This window comes from Anthonomus grandis, chromosome 4 (assembly GCF_022605725.1).
Source record: "Anthonomus grandis grandis chromosome 4, icAntGran1.3, whole genome shotgun sequence".
Classification (NCBI taxonomy): Eukaryota; Metazoa; Arthropoda; class Insecta; order Coleoptera; family Curculionidae; genus Anthonomus; species Anthonomus grandis.
The window spans coordinates 17,073,406-17,100,654 of record NC_065549.1 but is presented as its reverse complement, the minus strand read 5'-3'; the positions used below and the strand labels follow the sequence as shown (position 1 = coordinate 17,100,654).

Here is a 27,249-nt window from a genome sequence, read left to right as displayed (position 1 = left end):
CAACTATCTAGATTAAGGTGTATGCGAAGTCCTGAGTTTTCCCAATGTTTACGTGTTTTTTTACAATCGAATCAGATTGTTTACGTATATAGTGTTTTTAAGAAGTCGTACAAAGTTCATAGACTCTTAGGTGGTAAGTCTGGCCTTATATATGTAAATTAAAAGGTAACTTTGCAGTAAGCGTTATAGGGAAGATATTTGCCCTCATTACCTCAGAAAGCGTGAAAGTTTGAAGCGTAAATACATATTTTAAGTCAAAATGGGTCTTTAGGGTGTTGTGTTATATATATGCCTTTTGGGGTGACTATTTAACTTTGTTTTTACTGTTAACGCTGGACAATTTAATAGATATTATGCTCTAAGGAAAATATGGAAAATGTTTTGTTATATAATATTGTTTTCAGGCTTTTCAGTTATTTATAGAGTTGACTGGAGATTATCAACTTTTTATTTGAGTAATGTACTTTATCATAATTTTGTAGCACCCCCGTTTTAAAAAATAATTGATTATAAGAATATTCTTTAAAGAGTACACAAACTTATGTAATTATCCCATTTTAAAATATGTAAAATATAAAAAAAAAGTTTTTTCTTTTTGGTTTAAGTATTCCATTAATGCCATTAATATAAAATTAAAGAAATTAATGAAAGATTTACTTTCTTTTGTTTTAGTCTGTTTTTGAGAAATTTTTCTTTGTTGTTTATTTGCTAGGAAATCATGTTAAACTACTGCCATATGATTTGTTAAATACGATTTAATTTATAATCATATTAGCAGTAGATACTCATTAAAAAAATGAAAGTAAAATTTAATTTTTTTCATAGAAAGCTTCTAGTTAGTTAGAAAATAATAAATTTTTCGAAATTCATATTTGATGAAAGGTTTGAGACTGTTTTAAATGGCGAAACATTTTAAAACGTATGTCAAACTGATTATTTGCGCTCTGTATAAAATTTTGAAAAATTTAACAAAATCCTGTTACTTTTTGGTTTTTTAACTAAGTTGAAATAAATTGAAAACTTTAAATTATTACAGAAGTTTTTTTTTTATTTACAAATTGGCTAAAAAATTAAATTTTCTGAAATCTTTATTAAATAAAAAAAAATATTTTTTTTTAAAGTCCTAAAACTGAAATCCCTAAATTGGTAAAGATTATTCAAATTTCTTTTTTACCATATAATAAACATACTAAAAAATATTATGCTTAAAGTTATTTTTTGACCCTCCCAGAGTATATACAAATAAATGCCTTTAATTCGTATTACCTAGAATAATACTGATATATACAGGATATTTGAGAATAAATTTGTAATACTTATATATGAGCTGAATCATTAATTGATTTTAAGACAAAGTTTAACTACATCTTCTGTCCTAAGCGTCTTAAATTTTAAGCTTCAATATATTAAAACTTTTAATCAGTGGCGTGTATGCAAGATGTAAAAAAAACTTTTTCTTAAAATAAAATATCTATAATTTTTACTTTCACCATTAGAGTTTACGTATACATGATATTGAATATTTGAGTCGGTAAAAATGGTAATGTTATATAATGTAGTGCGATAAGGGGATGAGGTCTGTCCCAGAATGGCCTTTTGCACTGCGCCCATTGCTGATCTATTGTGCTTCTCCTATCCCTATCTATTAAATACGTTCGCGAACAGGATCAGCTCCTTTAGTGGGAGCGTCAGCAGTGTATATTCCTGTGGCCCAGTGCTCTACAATTTGCAATCAAGTGTTCCATCGACTCCTCTACTGCATTACAGAATCTGCAGATGTCTGTGTGGGATAATCCATTCTATATAGATCGCTGTTGAAGGTATAGTGGCCTGTGAGCGCCCCCTACCAGCATCCTATTCATGGTCAGAGCTAAATCTGCGTTCCCAGCGTTGAAGCTCAGCAACTTTTTGGAGTGAACCAACCCATTGGTATAATTCCAATGTCGCAGCATCCTGGATGATGTACATTTCGCGATCTTCCCGTTAAGAAAACCTTTGTTGAATCCAAAAGATGGGTTGGGTCCACTAAAGTTTCCCTCAGCACTTTTTTTGCGTATATATCCGCCATCTCTGGTACCCAGATCACAGTGATCTGATTCCGAGGTCATTGAGCCTGCTGTGGCATTCTAGTCGTATACCTGGACCTGTATGTACAGCCGCTCAGTGCCCTAAGAACCGATTAGCTATCCGGGAAAATCTTAACCCGTATTCCCTTTGTACTCTTCCGGATAGGATTTCCACAATTGCGATCCTACCCATAACCACCTTGAGTTTCCATTTTCATTCTTCAATTTTAGGGAAGAGGATTTTCCTGTATTTTCTATCGAAACAGGTTACCGGGTCAGGATTGAAAGATGAAAAGTAAGGTTGTCCGTCTTAAGGTCTTCTTTCCTGTAGATGAAGATTACCCTCGTGGTTGCCTATTCTTGCATAGCCATATTGGGCCGTACCCGTATAAGGTTTAAAAGAGTAAATTCATGGCACCCTGCGACGCATAGACATGCGATTCTCTGTAGCCTGCACAATCTTGATATGGCTGTCCTCTGTTCGGTTTTTCTTCACCATACTAAAGCTTCATACAGTATGATGATGATGGATTACAAACAAATTTCGATGCAAGAGCGTATTGTTGGAGTTAACGTAAGACTTTTTTTCCTATAAACATGTGTTCTAAAATGCACCCCCTCAGAGCTGCAGCCCACGCAAATTGCTTGAAGAAAATGGAATATTTGGAACTGTAACTAAAATTATGCATCAATTCTTGTGAAAATTTGCATGTTGGCTTTTTTGGGTGCTCTTTTTAATTTCCGTATTCATAGTGTAAATCCAGTTTTAGTGGAGGATTTAAGGGAGTTTAATGTAAAATTTTTGTCTCGTGCATTTTTTCGATATAATTAATCGTTTTTGAGAAAATCGCTGATAAACGAAAGGGCTGTGACTGTTTTATTTTGTGTCAAATCAAATTAATTTTATCAAAAAATGTAAAAAGGTGATAACTTTAGATTTTTTCATGGCCAATTAGATGGTGTTATACATTTTTAAATTTTCTTATTAGAAAAATAAGAAAGGGGCCATCAAAAAGTTAAGCCCCCTAAGTCCTTTTCTAAAATTGGGTTTACCCCTTTTTTGGGACGGAAAATATCAAAAAGACCCAAAAAAATTAAAACTTGTAATTTTCCAAAGGATTTGACGTATAACTATAGTTAGTGTTCCAAGTAATCGATTTTCTTCAAGCAATATGCGCGTGCTGTAGCTCTGAGGGGGTGAATCTTAGGATACATATTTATAGGCCAAAAGTCTTATTTTAACTCCAACAATACGCTGTTAAAATATGTGCATCGAATTTTGTAATACCCTGTATATCCAATAGATAATTTTGGAGCTCAGATTCCAAGATCTACCGAGAAGTTGTCTTGCTGTCCAAAGGTCCTCGTGGCCTTTTTCAGTACTGATTCCAGGTGCGGTTCCCAGGTGAGTTTTCTATCCAAGATGAGACCCAGATATTTCACCTTTTTTCTGGAAACAATTCGATGCAGTATATCCAAAGACTGGGGATGTTCATCAGTTTTCCTAGTAAATGGTACAATGGTACCGGGTTTATAGATATCCTCTCCAAAGTGCACCATTCACACACGTGAATGTGTGTGAATGGTGCACCATGGGGGACCATTAGAGGCTAGCATTTTCTCTTGAAAACAGAGCTACAAAAGTGCCATCTACCCCGGTGACTAGTGACTAGTTGCCACTTGAGTGTCAGTATCCAAAGAGCTCCAAACGGGCTTTTTTAGTACACATTTTAAATGCTCCCTCTGTGTATCCAAGAAGGTTGCAATAACTACTTTGCCTTTCAGCGATCTGCTGATGTTAGCAATAAGGCTGTTGAGAGCCAATACTTTGTTGATATGCCTGCCTATTTGCAGAGGCTGCAAAGTGAGTATGTCCTTCCTCACATCTATTAAGGATAATTATCCTTTGATTCTCAATAGAAACAATGTTAGAATTATTTCTGAACATTAAAAGATTTCAGTAAAATTGTTGCTGTTACTTCCTGATGCAGCTCCTAGAGGATCTCGAAGACTTTCGAAATCAGTCCTTTCTTTGAGGTAATTTTTCAGTTATTCTAAACGTGCTAATGATACCTTACCTCTTATCAAGGGAATCACGATATAGCTTTCGCTCGACTTTTTTTCTTTTCACCATATCAAAAATTATTGCGTGCGTCTAATGTTAAAGTTTCTGAATAAACACAACGTTCTATCCTTCAATAAGTTCAGGATTTCAGAATTCAAGAAGCACTTACGATCCCCTTTTCTTGTTTCTTAAACAGCTTTATCAGAATCTGAACCATGGGGATGTAGTACGACAGTTCTGTGATGTAACAATAGCTTTTGATTGTGTGTACAATGGAGTATTGCTGCGTAAACTTCAATTCTATGACTTTCGAGGTGCCGGGTACCACAGGGCAGTGTGCTTGGGTTCTTGATCTTTGTATGGTACATCAATGAATTACATAATGCTGCCGTAAGAGTGGCTTATGTAAATTATACTGATGACTCTAACCTACTCACAATAGTATGACCACAATAAACTGTTGTACTCGTATGTTATAATACTAATAATAATAACAAATATAGGTTATTATTAATTAAAACAAAACAAAGAGAACATATACAGAGAAAAAGGAAGCGAAGAATAAAACATAATGATAAATGATAATTGAGGTTTAGATATTATTAATTTTGGCAAGATATTAGAGCATCTTCTGCCAGAAAACCATTCTTCAGCCTCCAATTTACCCATGCCAGTGCCAATGAGACAGGGCAGTACAACAACTCCAGGAAGAACCCCATCTCTTTCAGAAAATGTATAGATTATAGTGATTAATTGAGTGCTGATTTTATCATGTGAAATAATGCTGTTCGCGATGTTATGATGATTAAGATCGATTAGGAAATCAATATTTCATTCCTACATTCAAATTCTTATAGGAAATATACCAAAATAACAAAGAGTTTTGACAAAACGCTGGAATGTACAGCTAAGTAAAAAAAAGTTCTGACAATGTGCAAATATTAAAAAGAATTGGGCTAGAAAAGCAACAAAGTTTGCCGACAGAAAAAATAAGGCTTGAAACTTTGTTATTCAAGAAAACAATTAAATGAGTAAATAAAAACATATTTGAATTGAATTATTTCATAGAGATATTTTACCATAAATTTAAATGAACTTATATTGAAGTTAAAGAAGATGACTATTCTTATAACGGAGTTGTGAGATTAGTTAAAGTCATTTAAAAAAAAACATGATTTTCAGACACTGTCTTTAGGGTTTTATCACTGTAGAGGGCTTAAGAAAATTGTTCGGGCTAACGCTTGACGGGTACGACAATTGTATGGTGAACGACTTTCACAATGCCTGCTGCCTAATGTACAAACTTTTATGAACATGCTCAACTATGTGAAGCGGGCAGTTTCAAGAGATCCACACAGATTGTAGGAAGACTCGCAAGTATAAAAACCATCCAAAACTAGAAAGCTGTGCTTAATGCAATCGAAGAAGACCCTACAACAAGTATACGAAAAATTGTCACATACAAGGTGGTACACGACCTTTCGCCTCGAGATTTCTCTAAGAGTTGATTTTTGCAACTGGTTACGTGAAAAAGTAACATTAAATAATTTTTTTTTAATCGAATAATATTCACGGATGATGCATGTTTTTCGTGAACAGCAATAATACATTTTCGTAATAATTATGTATGGTCTGAAGAAAATCCCCATGCTGTAATTGAAAATAATACGCAATACGACTTTTCGACAAATATTTGGATTCGAATTATTAGTGACCACTTGACCGGCACCATTTCCTTTCCCCCAGAGTTAGCTTCTAAGAGTACTGACGATTTTTGGAAAATGAGTTACCTGTATTAAAGGAGCAAATTCCTCTTAGAGAACGACGTCGCATGTGGTACGTGCATGACGCTGCTCCACCAAATTTCAGTGTCGTTGCGCCAGAATTCCTATCATCTGGGATCACCCAAATCGATGAATTGGAAGAGGAGGATCACAGCTATGGCCGACATTTAATATCATTAGTATACAAGACCCCTGTAGAAAACGTGGAGGACTTAAGCGTCAGTATTATCGAATCGAATACGAAATACGCCCGGTATTTTCAGGAGGGTTCGTCATAACCGTTCGTCAAGAGAAAGTCATAATAGTTGTTTAAACATTTCCATATTTTCTATTGTTGTTGTATATTTGTTCCAAAAATACAGGATATGACTATTTTCATCCACTTTCATATTGAGCCTAAGCAACTTGTTAAACATGTAATATCGATCATAAGTTATACCATCTATTCAATAAATGCGTTTCATTATTCTGGACGTACTTGGAACGTTATTTGCATTTCTTTAGTGATCGTGCTCGAAAACAGAGCTATTGCAATTGACCAAGGATTCGATGGTTAAAGTTTGTCTACATATTTTATTAACATTCTGTAAGCTCTAGGTCTTAACTAAGTCGGACCGTGAGGTTGTAAGATAAAGACTATGCTTCCGTTTCTAAGAATATATGTAAGATAGAATTTCTGATACATGCTTGCGAATTAAGCAAGAATATTCAAATATCCACATTAAAATTATCTGGGAGATAAGGCAATAAAGCCGTTTTATTTTTAGACAGGCAAATGTTCGTTCCAAGATAAATGGTGTTTGCTATTTATTGGCAATTCCTTTGAACATATTTTACCATATTCATCACATTAAGTTATTCTTGCTAATATTACATAAATAGATTAAATTCTTCAGAGTGTATTTGGTAAACTGAGTAATGTAATCAGTACAACGTTTTTTGCCAATATAGTGTGAATTTGTTTTAATTGTTCGTGCAACATAGCATAGTCAATATGCAAAGGCAACATCTTGATCGTGAAGCACAGTTGCGAACTGTTGATATGATACAGGACGTACAAACATCTCAATCATCAAGCGACGTCACAGAAGCTGTATATTCCACCAAGAGCACTATAGAAAGGTTGTGGCAGATTTGAAGAGATTACTGATAAGAGAGAAAGACATACTGGTTCAACAAGAGCAATAGATCGTATACATGACAAGTTTATTTGTCTTTAGGTATTACGAAACTCCCATATTGCTACCAACCAGTTAAGAAGTGAGCTTCAAAATATTCATGGTGTTAGTGTCAGCTCAAACAATGAGGAATAGATTATATAAAAACAATCTTTACGCCACACCCCGTTAGAACTTTAATGTTATCAAAATCCGAAACTCATTCTTGATCCACGCACTACAGAATTTGTTCAATCAAAATGTTTTTATGCATATGTTTGTATACATTCCAAGTTCGCTAGAATCTTTTTAGAGTAGTACAATTTATCAGACATTACTGGCCTGCATTATCCCCTGACATAAATCCTGTCGAGCAGAGAGGTACATAGATTTTGTACATAGATAGTGCCACTTTATTGTAAGCTTTGTTTACTTATATGTCAGGTGTTTTGTGTATGTTTTGGTAATTTTTTGTTGAATTTTCATTTTTTCGGGTTACATAATTTTAATTATTGTTTAGGTCTGATAATGCTCTAGTCGAGCGAAACATGTAACCTTCGTAATTTTATTAAATGTATTTGTGATGCTGTAGATTTCGTGTTTTTACCTTTTATAAAAGTGTATGACCAGCATCTTTGGGATAATGGATGAATTTTTCGAGTTAAGGAATAGTGTTGCCCAGACAGCTCTTGCATACAGTTTAGCAACTCTTCCCTTAGTTGCTAAACTGTATGCAAGAGCAATGGCCACAAATTGAGCAAAACTGCATTGATAATATAATTAGATGCATGCCAAACAGATGTGGAGCTGTTATTAAGAAAAGGGGATCATAAACTCTGTTAACAAGAATTTTTGTTTCTATTAACTCGTCTTTAAATGTTGTTATTTCGCTTTATTTTACTTCTTTACACTGTCATACTTGCCTACATTTAATAATCCCCAGTATACTATGATGAATTTCTGTATTTTTAATATATTCATGTTCAGCAGTGTTTCCAAAATTAATTCAGATGTTTTTAATTTAGATATTTTCTAAATTTTCATTTAATGATCTTTTAATACCTTCGTCCCCTAGACCATTTTGTTGTGTAAATTACGAACCATGCCAACTGATAGTGTAACATACAGATAGGACCTGTATGTGATTTTTAAATTTTAATTTTGTGTCAATTAATATTCCTAAACATTTTTAATCATCTTTAATACCTTATTGGAATATTATTTAGATGTATATCTGTTAATGAACACTTTACCAAAGTCAGGTTAGTCACCAATTATATCAATATTCCTGTATTTAGTGGGTTCATTTATCAGTAACTATAAAAATTTTAAATAATAATATAAGAACTTTAATTCTTTAAACTTTTAGTCTACAAATTTAATTTAAGAATCAATCCCATTATCATCAATTTTATCGAAAATTTTAATAGCTTTCATGTCGTCTCGTTGATGCTTGATCGCTAATGGGACCATTTAATTAGAGCCTTCTGGCACTAATTGGAGGACGGAAAATCAATTTCTTCTCCACCGGGATGTCTTTTCGTTACTGTTCTTTTTTGCTGACGCTAGAGATAATTAATTTATCAAATGAGAAAAATTTTTAAGAAAATCTCGTAGAAAAGATTTTAGGTTTCTTGAGATTTATAAGTTTATTAACGATGAATATTTTTTTAGTAATGTGAATATCTACATCGATCTGAACTGACCCCATATCAAACGCACAGACAAACTGGCGCCTTTTAAAATCAAATTCAGCAGGATGTCAAAGTCAAACACTTTAAATCGAAGGTATGGATAATCGGGATTTATATGGCGAGTGGATATTACATTTTTGATTTGTTATAGTTGTTCAGCTGACAAGGAACAAAATGCTATGAACAGCCCCAACAAAGAATCTTGTGATCCTTTACTGAAAGAGGATGGTAGGTATAGGTAAAAAAAATAAAGTAAAAACAAAACAAGTAATCCCATAGGTTAGGTCACAATTAGATTAAATCAAATTTTTAAATAATTTTCTAATAAACGACAATAAGGAAATGTCAAATATCTTCAAATGATACTCATAAATCAACCCACAGTAGCGATCAATGCGAGTGTTTTAGCCATAATTTGACGACGAAAAGGAAGGATAAATGTTACAAAGTTATCTGTTCTATTTCTAGTTGGTATTTCTATATTAATACAAGTTTACAAATCGCTACAATTCAACGCAGCATTAACTAAGTTACATATAAATATTAAGCCTACAAGATTGCATCTTTTAGAGTAGTTAAATTAAGTTTATTAAAAATACCAGAATAATCATGATCAAGTATTGTTTTACCCAATTCAAATGCACAAAATCTCAAAACATGTATGTTAAATGAAGCCTTTCGATAGTTATGCTATGCATTGCCTGATCAGGAGACCATACTATTGATGCATATTGAAGTTTAAATAGAACCACAAAACAGTAATAATACACAGTAGTAATAAACACACTCAACTAAAAAATGACTACAATGCCTCAATATGAAATCTAACAGTTGAAGAATTAACAGAAACAGAATTTATGTGAATTACAAAGGTTAGATTATCTTGAAAAACGCCTCCTAAGTCTTTAATGTTTAGGACATATCTGAAAGATTCATCGTTTATTTCGTGGGAATTATTGATTTTTTTTACATTTACCTTTGTAAATGCAACATCTTAACACACTAAGACTAAAGTTATTTTTAATACAATAGCTGGTAAGTCTATCTGGGTTATGCTGCAAATGTTGTTAATCAACTAGGCTACTCATTATATTGGCAACTCTTAAATCTTTTTATATTGAAAATTTGCTACTTTGAAAGCAATCAAAAACGTTGTTTATAAACAAAACAATTGGGGAGCAATGTCTTCCTTGAGTTTTTGTTAAAAAATACTATGATTAACCCGGTTAAATGCCTTAGAAAAGTCTGTATATAGAGTATCAACTTCAAATTTTTAGGTACTGACCAGTCTGCCACGGTATAATATCAAATTATAACTTACATTATTATACATTCTACGTGCAAATCTAAGCATATTTTATGTATAATGCTCTATACAGTAAAGCGGTTTTTAAGATATTTTATATTTTGTGTAGGGGTAAGTTTGCATAATGTCATCTATTACATATTTGACAATTTAAGTTTTATAAAAATGCGTTATTGCTTAAGTTATCCGAAGAACGATTAGGGTAATAGCTGTAGGAATTATTGTCAAAAATATATAAGGAGGTTTATTCAAGATAGAGACATCTCACCATTTGTACTTTTCGAGATGGGAAATTAGCACGGAACGTTTAATAATAAAGGAAGAAATAAAGGAGATCCATACTCGCACGTGTTATTGGCTTCTTTAGGGTAGGGCAATCAGAAAACTAAAGAAAAAGAGAGGAGAGACAAAAAACATAAGGTATCACGAAAAGCAGGTATCACACTAATCTGTTAATTCAGCTCTATTTAGTATTGCCGCTTTTAGAATAAAAATACGGCATCTACACTAAGGAAGCATAAGCAACTTGTGTGTAGTTTTAAAGAAGAAAAGGTAGCATGCAGATAACACGTAATTTCGCTCCTGTTTGTAATCCCTTATATATTTTTTCTTTTGCATTTTACTTTAGTTTTCTATTTGCCTTTTGCCAACAAGGAAAACATATTTTCAGATACGATCTTTGTTTCTTCCTGACTAAATAGATAAACATTCACTTTTTTTTCCTTTTCTATCTTCTACAGACAGTAGTCAATAGCAAATTTTATAGTTTGCAATTATTTTAAATCTCTGAGATCAACAGAGAAAACTGCTACTACTTATACGTGACTTTTCAACTCTTCTTATGATTACTTTTTCTTTTTTTTATATATAAAGAGTTAATTTGACTAATAACATTTAACTAAAACTTTAAATTAATACCTTTTTTTTTAAATCAACAGTTTCATCAATAGCCAATAGAAACTATCTTGATGAAAATTACTTAATGCACGACGTTTGTGCAAGAGCTTGCTGATGGCAATGAACTTTCATCAAAACTAGACCAGGAGAGTTCTGAAAGCACTTGAACAAGACAACAGGATTTCCTCAAAATAATGTGCTACAATGTTGTTTAACTTCAAGTGTGCAAGAGCATTTTGCTATACAGTGTGGTGACTTTAACTGGAATAAATTCAGTTAAAACTAATCAAATTTTATCTCGCAAAATTCCTGAGACCCGTCGATTTTTGTTTATTTTTTTTCACGTTTCAAGATAGTTTTTGTATTTTTTCACCTACAGGGGGGGGGTCCAAATTAACCCAAACTTTTTTTTTCAAATGGAAAGCCACTTTTTTTAAACTCTCATTGAAAAGAGCCCTTTTTCCTGATTAAATTGCCCTATTTACTTTTGTGATTATCTAAAGGAGAAATACGAAAAAAAAATCATTAAATTATTAAAAGTCTCGAAATATTTTGTATTGGTAATTTTTTGGCGTGTTTGTTTATTTTATTGGTATCGAGACATTTCCTGACATTGTTGTAGTGTCACTGTTAAAGTAAATTTCAACCAGTTGATAAATAAGTTAACTTATATTGAAAAAATGCCTTATTTATCCGAATCCCACAAGATTGAAATCTTAATGATGATTGGTTATAGGGACAGAAGTCGTACTCAGCTAGAGGTTGTCCACTTATTCAGGCAGAAATATCCAGATTTGCCACTTATTAACCAAGGTACGGTTAGTAAAATCGAAAGCAGATTTCGAGAAGTTGGGCACGTGAGGGATGTTTCAAGACAAAGGTCCTCTAAAATCGATGAAAAAACCTAATTAAATGTATTGTTAGCGATGGAAGAAAAACCGGTAACTGCAGCCAGAAGAGTAGCTCGCGAAAATTCTATTTATCATAAATCTGTTCTAAAAATTTTAAAAAGTGCAAACAAATGACCTTATAAAATGCAACCCGTTCAAGAGTTATTGGAAGACGATCCAGATCGCAGAGTTCAGTTCTGTGAATTAATGATGAACGCCATTGACGAAAATCGCATATCTTCGGAGTGGATCCTTTTTTCTGATGAGGCTACATTCACAGAAAAAAGGATTCATAGATAAATGGCCATGTTAATAAGCAGAACTGTCGCTACTGGTCTGATGAGAACCCACACTGGGTAAGGGAAACTAATACACAATATCCCCAGAAAACTAATGTTTGGGCTGGCATAATTGGCAGGCAAGTTATAGGGCCCATATTCTTTAATGATACTTTAACTGGGGAAAGATATATAGAATTTCTTGAACATGAACTAGTTCCAGTCTTACGTGCCTTATATCCGAGTCAGTTCGATCCAGATTTGTATGATGAAAGAATCTGGATGCAACAAGATGGTGCTCCCCCACATTATGCCCGTAATGTACGCCAGTATTTAGATGACAATTTTCCAAACAGATAGATTGGTAGAAGGGGTGCAATCGAGTGGCCGGCACGTTGTCCCGATCTCACCCCACTTGATTTTTTTCTGTGGGGACATTTGAAAAGTCAAATTTATATGAGCAAACCAGGAAACCTAGACGAACTCAAAGAACGTATTAGCCAAGAAATCCGACAAATATCTCCAGAAGTATTAGAAAATGTCAGAAACGATTTTTATTATCGTCTTGGGCTTTGCCAACAAGTAAATGGTGCTCATTTTGAGCATCTTATACATTAGACGCAATTTTTAATAATTTAATGGTTTTTATTCGTATTTCTCCTTTAGATAATCACAAAAGTAAATAGGGCAATTTAATCAAGAAAAAGGGCTCTTTTCAATGAGAGTTTTAAAAAAGTGGCTTTCCATTTGAAAAAAAAAGTTGGGCTTAATTTGGACCCCCCCCCCCCCTGTAGGTGAAAAAATAGAAAAACTATCTTGAAATGTGAAAAAAAATAAACAAAAATCAACGGGTCTCAGGAATTTTGCGAGATAAATTTTAATTAGTTTTAACTGAATTTATTCCAGTTAAAGTCACCACACTGTATGCAATTGTTAGTTGGCCATACGGGCTACTCGATTTGCAAAGTTCTTATGGGTCTTTAAGCAGTTATATTATTCTTATGTTCGACCATGTTTAGAGTATGCTTCTTTTGTGTGCTTCTTTAATTACTAACGTCACGTTAAGTTGCTGGAAATAAGTTTAATAGGCTAATAGCATTCAGCATTGGATTTGATTTTTGTGAATTGAATTGTGTCATTAGCTGTAACTTGCTGGGAAATACTGCAATTTAGAAGATATGCTAGTCAGTTTATTTTAACACAAATTTGCTAATTGAGACATTTTATCATGTAGACTACCGGGTCTTCTGAACTGCCATGCTCTAATTCAAGAGACCCGTAATTCGAACCTGTTTATGGTGCATTATTATAGTACTAATTATGGATTCAATGATCCAATAAGCTATTAAAGTTAGTAAACATATTCATGGCTTTTAATCAGTTTAGGTTAAGTAATTATTAATTTCGATGTTGGAATAACTGTTTTTTGTTGCTTTGTATTTGTATAGCTTTATAGCTATTAAGCCATCTTGTTGGATATCATTAATTTCACGTTATTTATTTTTTATAAAATTGGAGATTTTCATTAATAAATAAATAAATAAAGCGTTCCAGAATAGCCTGTATTCTCATTATGGTACTTATATAGAACGTTTTTCAATTATCCTTTAAATGTCTTCGAGTTATTAGTGAGAACTGTAGAGAAAACTTAGTAATCTTTTTTTCTCAGTAATTGTAAATGTATAGTTTAGGAAGGAGAACAAAATAGGGCTTAATATTTTTAGTCCCATATTTCTCATGTTAAACTTAGTTTTTTAAAATTTGAAGATAAGATTTGTTTCTTTAATTTTTTAAACATTATTAATACAAATAATATAGGTAATATACAAATTTAGTGTGAGGGTGTAAGTGTAAGAGTCATATCCATTATATACAGGATGTTCAGTTAAGGGTGTACACTATCTATATCTCCAAAAAAAAAATCATAACAAAAATGGCAACGAAGAATCGTCCAAAAATATTTTTAGCTTTGCAAAGTTACCGTAAGAGGGCGCAACTCTCAAAATAAAATTACATATTTAAAATTTGACCACATTTACTAAATTAAGATATAAGTTTAAAAGCGCTATTGGAAACCTGACTAAATTTTCCAAGACCAATTTTTATTGGATCAATAATAGGGGTCAACAACAAATCAACAAATGAATGTTGTTATATTTAAATTGCTAGTAAGAGCGACAAATATGGAATATGTCAGTAATATGGAATAGTTGTAAAGCAGAAAAAGTAGCAAGCACCCTCTATTAATTGCACGTTGAAAGTGTCGAAGTGCATTCATCTAAGGTTTTGTTTTTTGATCGGTCCGTCTCTAGTTTGTTTTATTGGCTCACCATGGACAGTCTTTTTGTGCGGCATCATAAAAGTTTTGCAGATCTTGCTGTTTCCGTGTGTTAGCGATAAAATACTTATTTTTTATTCAAACTGTTGTGCATTTGTAACAGTTCAAACATCATAGTTTACAATAGTTTTTAGGTAAGTTTGTTTTTTAACATAGAAATATTTTTTTAGAATATTATAAGATTAGGTTATGGGGGTCACTAATATGGAATTTTTTGAGCCACAAATATGGAATAGTATTCCATATTAGTATCCCATTAAGAATACTAGAATAGTGATATTTTGTCAAGAAGCATTTCTAATTTTGCTTTTATACTAAATAATATATCAATAACAATTATTGTAACTAAAAAAGCAAAAAAAAAGTAATAAACAGAAGAGAGGCCATTGTAAACCTATCTTGTGCTTGTACTCTGCGTTAGAAACCTCAATTTTTATATGATGAAATAGAACTATGTGATTTTTTTTTATTTCAGTATGTCGTCAAAAGGTAGTCGAAAAAGAAAATGTTACGAAAACAGTGATATGATACAAGCAATTTGTGCTGTTAAAGAACAGAAAATGGGGTACCTGCAGGCAGCCAAAACTTACAAGGTTGCCAGAACAACCCTTTTTAGACACTGTCAGAAAAACGAAGATCCAGATATCTCTGCTGAAACAAAACTAGGTCGACCAACAGTGCTTACAAAAGAAGTAGAAGATGAACTTATAAGGTACTTACTTCATATGGAAAGTAAGTATTTTGGTTTAACCAGAAACGACATAAGGAATATGGCATATCAGCTTGCTGTTAAAAATAATCTTCCAAATCCTTTTGGCAAGAAACAGCTGGAAAAGGCTGGCTTAGGCTGTTTATGAGACGGCACTCAGATACATTGTCATTTAGAAGACCTACAGGCACATCTTTTGCTAGAGCCAAGGGCTTTTCCAAAGAAACCGTTCAGTCATTTTTTACTATCCAAAATGCCAGACCAGTAACTGCATTTGATGTGATGGAAATTTTCGGCAAGGCTTATTTAAGAGTTCGGCGTGGTGAGATTGCTGGTAATGGTTTTAAAGCCACCGGAATTTTTCCCCTTAATCCAAATGTCTTTCATGAATCTGACTTTCTTGCCTCCGAAACTATCGAAAAAGATGAAGTTAATGCTGTTGTCTCTCATCCAGCACCTCAAGATACTGAAAATCTAACGCCACCAACAAATATTGTAACTCCTGAGATGGTCTCGCCTGTCCCAATCATTTGTAAAAAAACCAGCAACCAAGGACGAAAAGCAGGGAAAGCTGCTGTAATAACTGCGTCACCTTACAAAACAGAATTGGAATCATCCGTAAAAAGCATCTGTTTCAACTACATCAAAACTTCAAGTTAAAAAACAAATTGGGCAGAGTAAAACAAGCTTGACTGATTCCGATACTCCCAGCACGTCAACAGCCATCTCATCAAGAAGTCAAGCTAAGCGTTAGACAAAAAATTTGGGATACAGTTCAGAAAAATCAAGCAGAAGACTTTGTGGCAGATGATGACTCAAATGATTCATTATGTACTGGCGAAAAAGTTCCGGATGTTTCTGATAATCCAGAGTGCTTGTTTTGTAGTGGAAAGTTTTTGGAAAGCAAAAAATCCGAGAAACAGTGGATACAGTGCAAATCCTGCAACTCATGGTATCATTTGCAATATACCTCATATGTATCTGGCATTTATATTTGCGATTTCTGCCAATAGAATTAGTATTTAATTTAGTTTTCTAAGTATTCCATATTTGTGACCCTATTTTTAAAAAAGGGAATTTAAGTTTTTTTATTACGATTTTTGAAACGTTTTTATTTTTTACAAATACAAGTTATAATAGCTTAATATAACATTTTTTTAAATTACTTTCAATATTTTTGTGTTAAAAAAATAAAAAAGTTCTTATAATTTTGCAGTTTTAAAAGAAGTATTCCATATTTGTCGCCCTTACTCTATCTTGTACACTTTTAACCAACTTTAATGTTTATTTTTTTGACAAGGTGTCAAGCGCATCTTTGCAGTTACATAACATAGTTATGGCGCTGTTCACTGTTATTAGAAATTTCTTAAAATTTATTTAAAATTTGACATGAATCGGTATGCTTTACCTTATAAATTATAAAATCTACATTTTGGCGAAAACATATCTATATCTTTATTCGTTTCTGAGTTATTGCCAAATAACTGGTATTAATAAAAGCGAAAACAAAAAAAAATGAGTTTTATCATTTTTCGTTTTCTCTTTTATTCTATCTAATCTAAATAATTTCTATCCAACAAATAAATAAAATATGGAATTAATTAGAGTACGTGAAATGTCTTTTGTTTGTTTTTCAGGTATGGACAGTGTAACTGAAGATGGTTATAACGCCGATATCAGTTCAACCAACACATACTCGACCGCCTCGCAAAATCCTACAGACGAAGAAGGAGGTGGAGTGGAAGGAGGAGGGAGTGAGGTAATACCGTCGAGTCCTCCCCCTTCGTATGAGTTCGTTTTAGAGGAGGTGGGCAATGTTTAAACCATGTGCGCTTTCATGCCAATAGAGCAGACGCTTAAAACTTATCAAAAGTGCTTATTGTTAAATATTGCCTCGAAACCAAATTGTCGATTTTTAGCTAGTTAGACATTTCTTTTTAAGCTTTTTGCTAATTTCTCGGTTATATTTGAGTTTTGATGTTTTGAAAATTGTGAATGTTTTACAGAATCGACTGAAGCAGCAAGAAAGTAACAGGCAGTCGCCGACGACCCCACCAAAAGCACAAGAAATCATGCACAAATCGAGTAAAGAATTTTATAAGTAAGTTCAATAGCATTTAGTATCCAAAGATTCATTGCAAAACCTGAATGAAAGGCAATAAAGTTAGTAGACAAATAATTTAATTCATAAATGGCAACGAAATGTTACTTCTATGATTGCTAAATTTTAAAGTAATACGAAATTATAAAATAGTCTTTATAGTTTCTACTCACAAACACTTACTGTACTTTATCCCCAATGTTCTTGAATAAAAAAGGTAGTTTTGTTAAAATCCTCTAGTTGACCATTTTGAAATGACATTTGGTTAGCAGTTTAGTTGTAACAGATGGACTTAGAAGCTTACGTAAGCCTTTTTAAGTAGATATCCTGAAATTACTTTTAAAAAGTGTAAAGACCTTTTTTATTTTCTATGGTTTGAGAAAAATTTACAAAAAGGAAAGTGTAGAGGCCCTGTAAGAAGACAGACTTGCAATAAACTTCCTAATTCTCTTATTGTTACTATGAAAGGGTTTCAATATAGTGACATTTAAATAATATTCATAACTATTAATTTGCATTCAAAACAATTTAAAAACTAAGGAAGAATATCGGCGTTGCCAGTTCAGTCAATCGATTGCAGAAAACCATTTCTGTTTTAATACATCAGTTGGAAAAGTATTCATAAAAACACTTTCCCCACTTCGAACCAAAGATTTTTAGATGTAACATTGATATAAACATGTCACAAAGAGCGTGTGTTGTGTCGCATAGGCTTGCTGACGACACACATTCTACTAGTCAGATATAATATATAAATATTTTTTCTATACCTTTAACAAGGTCTTTCAACCAAAAACGCTTTTTTAATCTCGGGCATAGCAATTACGCCCTCGTGGCAGAGTTTAAAAGGTAAGCAATCACATTGCTGGAAAAGATGAGATTTTTGCTAATAAAATCACACCAGAAATATCTCTAGAATATCTGCTCAGTCTAATTTACTTAGAGAGCTCTACTAATACCTTAATTGGTAATAGATAAGAAATAAGGGCAACAGAAAATATTAAACAACGTAAAAACAACCAAATAAACTCCATGACAAAATAGAATAAAAGCCTCAGGGAAGATATAGGATGTATCATCCAGAGTTTTGCTGTAACACAATATAAAAAATAAATATAAAATGCTATAAAATAATAAATAACATCAGAAATTTCTACGTTAACAGGGTCTTAATTACAAATTACTGGCAAATTTTAAAAAATTAAAGAGATTATAGAAGGAAAGGAAAACCAAGAAAGCATTAAACGTATCATGATTAAATGATATTTCGAATAGAAGTCAAAAAAGCCATAGAAAAAATAATAAGCTATACAAGTCCAGGCTAAAATAAGATTCAAAATTTTTATCATTAGCAATTTAAATCAACACTAATAATTTAGCCAATATTGGATCTATTGTATCTCACCCACATCATTTAGAAATAAGCAAATTACTCGATAAAGAACCAAAAGATTCCAAAAAGGGATAAAGAGCTTTAGTGGATATTAGGAAAATTCTTAATTTAAATAAAGACCGCTATGCTTCTCCGATTCTCTACTTGCGTTGGCCGTTGAGAGGAGAAATATATTTTTGCTTAGTGAAAAGGGCACGCGATACAATTGGGAATCAATAGGACCATCGTACATCGCGCCAGTCCTTTCTCAAGTCTCGGACTTCTCTACGTTCAGTTTTGCTCAAACTCCATCAAAGCTATAAATATAACCAACACGTTCATGTCCCATACAGTCTAGTCGTACATTAATTTCCGCACAAAAGACTAAAGATAGGCGAACCTGTATAGTGTCTTAAAAATCATTTTGAGAGTAGATCGATCTCAGAGAGCATAATCGTTTCGACAGCAGTCTGGTACATTTGGACATATGTCCAGATGTACAAGATCATATGTATAAGAAACTGTTGCTATGGCTAGCTGGAAAAAAAGTCCTGTAAAAAGTGATTTTCTTATACCAGTTATGATTTTGCCCACTAATAATTACTTGAAAGAGAAAACAACCAACAACTCAGTTAGAAGAGGTAAACAAAAATTAGGAAATAATTCAGAAGACTATTTAGTCAGCACTAGAAAGATTCTATCAGCAATGAAAACTAGGAGGACAAAGTATTCCAGATCTTAAAAAACACTCCTGCCAACTCAAAAACCTTCGAACCGACACATCAATGGTAAAGCTAACAACTGATCCAACACCATAGATCTTAAGACTTCGTATTTGCGTATTGTAGTGTTGTATAAATAGTAAGAGGAGAATATTTCGAGCACATCCTTTAGGAATTAGTCACCATGGATTTTAGATCAGCCATACAAATAAGTTTGAATCAGAAAAGTGCAGGATTATTGCAATGAAATAAAAGAGATGGATTGCAAAATAAGTAGGTATACAAGGAATGGAAGTGGCATACATATATGAATATCTTCTGATATGCATACAAACAAGAAATATAGGTTAAATATAAATAAATATAATAGTCAAATACAAAATAACAAACAATATGGAACTAGAAGAATAAAGAATATAAAAACTAGAAAAGAATTCAGAAAATCAGATCACGCACAGTCATCACTGGAAAGGTTCTAGCTATCAAAAGAACTAAGAGAACGAGCCATCACCACATCTAAAAGAACACTACCACCAAATTGAAGCATGCAGTGCAGTAAATGTAGTTTATTTCCTTCTTTTTTTTCTGTAAAAGCACAGCTCTCAACGGGACTTTAGAACGTAACATGCTGGAGCAAAAAATACCTAAGCCACGTTCAACTAGGATGTTATGTATTAGCAATAAAGGTCTTTTTGTTCCTCTTGATAGAATTTTATATAGGACTGTGACAATGAAATCAGGAGTAAGCCCATCTCTTTGGTGGTCTTCCTAAGGGTCTGGTCGTGTTGGGTTTCTCCTTGTATGCTGCCTTGGCGAATCTATCATTATCCATCCTGTCGACACGCTCTCTCCACTCTACTCTTCTTCCTCGTGACCATCTAAAACCAACAACAACTGACATCCTATCGCATCGCTCCCGGATCTCATTGTTTCACTATCTGTCATTCAGTGTGATGCCTGCGATCGCTCGTAGGACCATCATGGGCCTCAATGCTGTTCTGGAGATCCTGTAATTGTTAGTTATTGACATGTCTTGCTGCTTTATTTACTTGTGTTTTCACCTCATCATATGTATTTTGGATGCTTGCGGACGCTATTATCCCTAGGTATTCAAAGCTGATCACTTATTCGATTAGTTAATCGCTTAAAGCCAGCTTGCATCGTATCGGTTCCTTGCTCCTGGTCATAAATTTGGTTTTCGATATAGAGATGCTCATGTTATGTTTCCTTGCTACCTGGTTTAACGCGAATACCATTCGCTGCAGGTTGTATTAATTTTCTGCCATGAAAACCCCACCGCCTCCTTAGCACAATATTTTAAATTCAGCTTGTCCCATTCTGTAACCTTGTCCTATATTGTTCACCTGGTTTATGACGCGGTCAATTACTAGGTTGAAGAGTATCGGACTGATATCTATCGATATCTGTACTTCCTTTGTGGTTGAGGTGCCTGACTGTACTTTTGTATCTTATTTATTTGTTTATTTGTTACAAGTATCAACAGCTACAGGGCGACTTACAGATACTAAGTTAATATACCGTGAAAAGTTCTGAAATAAATAATAAAAGAAAATACAGAAATGCGCAAATACACAATGCGCATAATAACGCAGAAATTACTCACACTAATAAAATTCAATAACAAATACCCAACAGATCACTGATCAGTTCAGTTCTGTTTCAGTTTATTTAGTACAATCTAAATAAACTGAGAACAATCTTAATCCTTGGACAATCTATTTTGTTTATCAGTATTTTAAAGAGAGTGCACAAAAATAATCTAATTCTTCTCTTACTCAGAGACAGTCGATTAAAAACTTGCAACAAATAATCATTATCACAGCCGTTTTGAGGATATACCAAATTTCCTAAAATACATGCACTGTAAAAACTTCCTTTAAACGCCTTTAACCATTGCCACTCAGATACTGTACTAAGGGGACCAAATAATGGACCCATATTCCAAGATTGGCAAAACTAAGCTATCAAAAAAATGGAGACTCACTTTAAAACAGCTCCTTGGGGGTTCTAACAATAAATCATAAATTTGTTGGGCATTTTCTACTTTAGATAAAATTTGTTTAGAAAAGGAAAAAGTCGGGTCAAAAATTACTCCTAGGGACATTTGCTGAAGTACTCTTTGAAGTTCAACATTAAAGGTGTAATTAAAAATTATGGGATTACTATTTAGGGTGAATTACATACAAGCTAACTTACTGATATTTGTTCTGAAGCTAATTAATTCGTACCAGCTCGCAACATCGAAAAAATTCATGTTGCAACGCCTGACAATCATTCTCTGATTGAATCTGAAGGAAACACTTGTAATCACCGCCAAACCGTTGACAGCATCCAAAAACAAGAGTGATCCCAGATTGGAGCCCTGTGGAACATCAGAAGTACTTTTAAAGATACATGAAGGATACAAGTCTATATTAGACTGTTTATCTCTAGAGATGATTCCGTTATCTTTTGTTAGATCTTATGGTTATAGAATGTGTTATTTATTCAGAGTTCTAATTGACTACAAGTTACTAGAAGGAGTTTGCAATTTTTATTTGATGCGTCTAATAGTGTTCAGACTTTCGAGGCTTATTATTATGTGTTTAGGTCTGAATTTAAAATCTTTGATGTCGATTTTTTTATGTAAATCTTTATTTTGGTTTCCATATTTTTTTGATCATTAATAATATTTAACCAACTTATTATCTCTCAGCCTGAATTCACATTGGTACGTAATTACGGATACGTGAAGCTGTCAAGCCTATCCGTGACTTTTAGTCCATCCACTAGAGACAAGCCTATCCGTAAAATGACGTTATATTTGTAGTCGTCTTTTTGGTGTTAAGGTCTTGATAATTCTATTTTTAATTTTTTTTTTAAATATTTGGATTTAAGTCATTTCTATTATCGATGTTTTATGCATTTTTGTTCTAAAGTGCGTAGTTTCCTTGAGAGAAGTGAAAAAAAATGAAGGCTAAAAGTTGTCTTTTAATTTTGTGACATTTAACAAACCAGTTAAAAAAGGTCTCTGTGTGGCAGCGAGCAGCCCACTGGCAAAAATGTATCTTTGTTATTTGGCTACAGAAAAGGCTGCCGTAAAACAAGTTGCAGTTAGAAAAATACGGACCCGGTCAATATTTACCGAAAAAATTAGAGAGTCCGTTAAAACATAAAATTACGAAGCAACACTTAGTCAGAAAGCCAATTGAGCCAAAAATCAGATTGCCTCTACCACTAAGGTACGTGGCTTCAGGAGATATAGCCTCTGTAGCCTATGGTTTCAAGGTTGCACCACAGACAGTATCAAAAATTGTCTCTGAAACATGTGAAGCTCTTTGGGAATACCTTAGCGGTAAAATTTTTAAAAAGCCCACGGAGCAAGACTGGAAGGCAATGGTAGTGGGGTTTTGGGGATTTTCCTCACTGTATAGGAGCTATTAATGGAAAACAGGTAATAATCCGCGTTAGTTTTATTTTATTGATAAGCATGTATAGTTTATCCAAAATTAAATTCATCGTACGTCATTAATGAGACCAAGCGTGACATCATGTAATTTGCTGGTGGTCACATTAAAACCGGCAACAGATTTAATTTTGGATAAACTATAGGTAGATCCTGTAGATACACTAATTTGAAAATAGTGGATCTTCTGACTATAATTGTAACAAAATAACGATGCCAATCTGCATTTCACAATGATGGACATTGGTGTATCAGGAAAACACAGTGACAGTGGAATTTTTCGCAAAAGTGCAATTGGAGTTGGAATGTCGACTGAGCAAGGATAAACATCTAGTTTTTCCTTTGGTCTTAGTTGGATATGAAGCTTTTGCTCTAACAGATTACATGATGAGGCCTTACCCTCGTAGTGGTAATCTAAATAGAACCAAGAAGGTTTTCAATTTAGCAGAGCAAGGCGTATAGTTGAATGCGCTTTTGGTGTTCTGAGAGGACGTTGGAGAATTTTTGCCAAACCAATTATTGCATCTGAAGTTAAAACGAGAAAAATAGTGGAAGCATCAGTTTGCTTACATTATTTTGTAGTGAAGAGGAAATTTTCGTTGCTATCCAGAGATTGCAAGTATTCACAGCCAGATGTGAATAGCTGTGAATAATTTGAAACCTTCAACAGGCTTTACTGATGTAGGTAGAACAAGCAGCAATGTCTAAACAAGAAATACTACAAATCTTAGAGACAGACTATCAGAATATTTTGAGAACAGAGCTGCAGTTTCTTGGCAATGGCAAAAATTGGAAAATATTTTTTTATCTTTAAAATCTATTTAATATCTGTAAAAATTTCCTATATTTTATATATTTTTTGTTCTAATAATTGTTATAAGACACCTATACCTACACCAAACAAAAATACCTATGTGTTATAAATAAATATTTGTTTAAAAGAAATGGCGAAAAAAATTATGTAATATTACACATTTCTTTTAATCTTTCTTCCTTCTTCTCAAGCTTTTGCAAAAAAATAATTTGCGGTCTGTTTCTATTCTTAAGTGGCAGCCTCCTTAAACCCTCTGCCATCAGCACTAAAAACCCATTAACTTTATCAGGCCTATAGGTTGAAGGCATTTTAAAATAGTCTTTTGGACCTTCATACGGATCTCCAGATATGGAAGTTCCTAAAATATTATAAAATACGTTTAAAGAATGCTTCAAAAGTAAATAATAGTTAAAAAGTTTTAAAAGAAATTCTTTGAATATAAACGTATTTAACAATCTTATATTAAAAAATCTTAATATTAATAATCTTAATTGAAAAAATATTTTTATTTATTAGGTAATAGTAATATTGCCCTATATAAGTAGCAACGCCAGGGAAAGTAAAAGTTTAGAGTGGGAATATTCAAATATTATGTTACCTATTTTTTAATATACCTTATCTGTATAAGGAAATTCCTAAGTATTTTTTTTTAATTTTATGATTATTGTTTAATATAACATACATGAAATAATTAAATTATTACATAAACTTACATCAAGTTTTCATCAATTTCCTTCAGAAACTTTATAACTTCATAATATTTCAATGAAAGCCTGGTTGTTAATTGTCTTTCAGACCCACTAGGAATGTATGCATTATTTTTTTTGGTCCGTGTGCAATCACCTTGTAGTTGTCTCTGCCGTTTTTTAAGTTCCCTACAGGATAGTGTAAAATCTCTAAAATCAAAAAAGAATTACTTAATAAATATTTACATCCTTAAAACTTTTTTGGTCAATTATCTCCGAACAATTGAGAAACCTCCTGCTTTGCTTCAACTTATTTTTATGCCTGGATTGTAAAGGGGTTCTCGGGTCCCATCGAGGTTTTCTGCCATAAATAAATGAAATCAACATTTCGTCACCTAATTTCCTATGTTTTTTGCTTAAATCTTTGCCATCGCCTGTTGATACTACAAAATAAATCAACAAATAAAACAAAAGTTTAAATAAACAAAGAGAAAGTTTAACTAGTAAAAGCTACAACATACAATAGAATGACACTAACTAAAAAATTGGCAAAAAGATAAAATAACAATCAATAATAAACAAATATCCACGAAGTTAAAATATTAGCCTATTGACGCAAAGCTCAAAGGTAATACCTTGGTCCTCCTTTTGCTTCATATGGACTTGGAAACATTGGTGTTCCAGATAATTTTGACACTGACTATTAAATAAAAAGCCACAATAGCCACATTTCAAAAATGTGGAAGGCGAGGCTGAAGCCAAACTCGAAATTCTAAAGAGAATGGTACAAAATAATAACTATTAGTAATAAAATAATAGTAATAATGGTAATAAAATAATAGTTAAAAAATTAGTTTCGAAACAAAGGACTTACCTACAAATTACAGATTGAACGGGCGCAAAAAACCAAATAAAATTGAAATTAATCAACTTCTATCCGTGCTTCCCTTCACGTAGGAACGTGAAACCTTTTGGGCTTCTCATTGGCTGAAAGCCATCAAGTGACCCCAACGGATCCGTAATTACGTATTCATATGGATTCAGGCTTAGGGTTTTCGAGGTCTAAAGAGCTAAGCTTCTTAAATTTGACGGTTATAATTTCGAATTTTTATATAAATTTTTACGTGAATAAATTAATATAATTTTCTTTACAGGGCCGTAGCAAAACAATTTGGAATCACCTGCAAAATGTCCGATCAATGCAGATGTTACGACTGCCAAAGCCACTACTTCGACTGCGAATACGAACAAAACGAACAGGAAAAAACTGACGGAGGCTTGGGGGCCGGAACCCCGGTTTTCCTTCACGAAGTTATGCAAGGTGCTGCCTGTAATATTTTGTAAATGGTTTTTTAACGATTTTCAGATTTCATTTAATATGGGACGACAAAAAAAACTGATGGATGCCTTTATTGTACCGTATTCAAGACTTCTAATAGTTATTTTGTTATAAATATTTAAAAGAAAAAACTAATCGATTTTAGCATTATTGGTGTTTAGATTTAGCGAAGTAATTAAAATTAAAATTGTAAAAAACGTATTGAAAAACGCTTTCATAAGGATCTCAAATTTTACAAGAGGACGAGCCTGTCCCCAGGCTCGGTAAATATTAATATTGTAAGTAATTTTAAAATGACTGAAAGATTATTTAAATTTTTTGTTAATTTGTATTTATTATCTAAAAAAATACTTTTTTTTTTAAGTAATTGTGGTAACTTTTGTAAAATCAAAATAAATTTACTTTGTGGCCTATTAACTGTAGTGAATTTTCTTAATTTTTTAAATCGTTATACAGGGTGACTACTGCTTTAATGAAACAGTATTCGAATATTGTTGTCAAATTTCTCTTAGTTTTTGGAATATAAGGAAACTGTGTAAAGTTAAAAGGTTTTTATATTGCGATATTTCTTATGTTATGAACGACCAAGAACGGAAATAAGATATAACTCACATACAGTATTCCACATTTTTGGTATTGAAATAGTCACACTGTGATACGGATTTCTTAGTCCAGACCTGCTTTTCTGGAAAGTCTAAATAATTATGGTATGGATATTTTCAGCATTTTAAATAATTTAGTATAATAATCTCAAATTTGCAACCTTCTAATAAAGAATACAAAAAAAGTAAATATTTAAAAAAGGAATAACTGTCACAAAACATTAATAACACAAAGATATTTCAGAAATGTGATTACATTTTTTTGAGTTACATTTCTAGGATATATTCAGTCTGAATTTTCTATTAAAATAATTTTTCTCCATAATATATATAATTACTATAAAAATATTTTAAAATGTATACTTTTAAATTACATTCTTACTCATATTTTTTAAAATATTTTTACCGTTTCCATTTAAATTTAATTTTTCAATACTTGCGTCGTTTTCTTTATTTTGTTAAAGTCATTGTCTAATTAAATTTTAAATTAAATAAAAAACAAAATAACCACACATATCTTTAGAAGACCTAATTTTCCATTGATAAAAAAATTCCAAAGTTCCTAAAAATTCATATTTAAAAAATCACAAACAATAAAAAAAATATTTCGGCATATGTATAAATATTTTATTTAGATATCCCAGGGGTATTTCAATTAACACTTGGTTATATATGAATTAGGATAATAATTAAAGAACAACAAAAAACATAACATTTAAAATAACAATTTTTTATGACAAATGACATTCTTAGTGCAACTTTTTCTGGATGTCTCAAAATGTAATAAATCCTACTCTCTGTATAAGTTTTTCGACTTTTATTACAGTATTTCATACGATGCTTTATTTTTGAGTTATTAACTAATAAGTTGTTCTGTATTACCTAATAATGTATCTGTTAAGTTATAACGGGGAAAAGTTTCGATTTTGAAATAGTCATCATCACGCTCACTTTCTTAGTGCA

The 27,249-nt window shown here is 32.5% G+C and overlaps 1 protein-coding gene across 3 annotated transcripts; it reads left to right on the top strand.

Moving 5' to 3' along the window:
- LOC126735150 (uncharacterized) lies at positions 1 to 26,599 on the top strand. 3 transcript variants are annotated; one of them, XM_050439088.1, is made up of 6 exons: positions 1 to 133; positions 8,747 to 8,860; positions 8,918 to 8,994; positions 16,822 to 16,943; positions 17,191 to 17,285; positions 25,500 to 26,599. In XM_050439088.1, exons 2-6 carry the CDS (start codon positions 8,832 to 8,834, stop codon positions 25,687 to 25,689), a joined length of 513 nt encoding a protein of 170 aa, XP_050295045.1. In that variant the 5' UTR covers positions 1 to 133; positions 8,747 to 8,831; the 3' UTR covers positions 25,690 to 26,599. The 3 variants fall into 3 exon arrangements, with proteins under 3 accessions (XP_050295045.1, XP_050295043.1, XP_050295044.1); XM_050439086.1 differs by having other exon boundaries at positions 16,822 to 16,991; XM_050439087.1 differs by having other exon boundaries at positions 32 to 130; positions 16,822 to 16,991.
- The last annotated feature ends 650 nt before the right edge of the window (positions 26,600 to 27,249 follow it).

Bases quoted from the DNA above. Each gene is read 5' to 3' on its own strand.
- LOC126735150 (XM_050439086.1), top strand. From the start codon at position 8,832: ATGTCAAAGTCAAACACTTTAAATCGAAG. The intron at 8,861-8,917 runs GTATGGATAATC...GATTTGTTATAG, and splicing joins TCAAACACTTTAAATCGAAG to TTGTTCAGCTGACAAGGAAC. The intron at 17,286-25,499 runs GTAAGTTCAATA...TTTTCTTTACAG, and splicing joins TCGAGTAAAGAATTTTATAA to GGCCGTAGCAAAACAATTTG.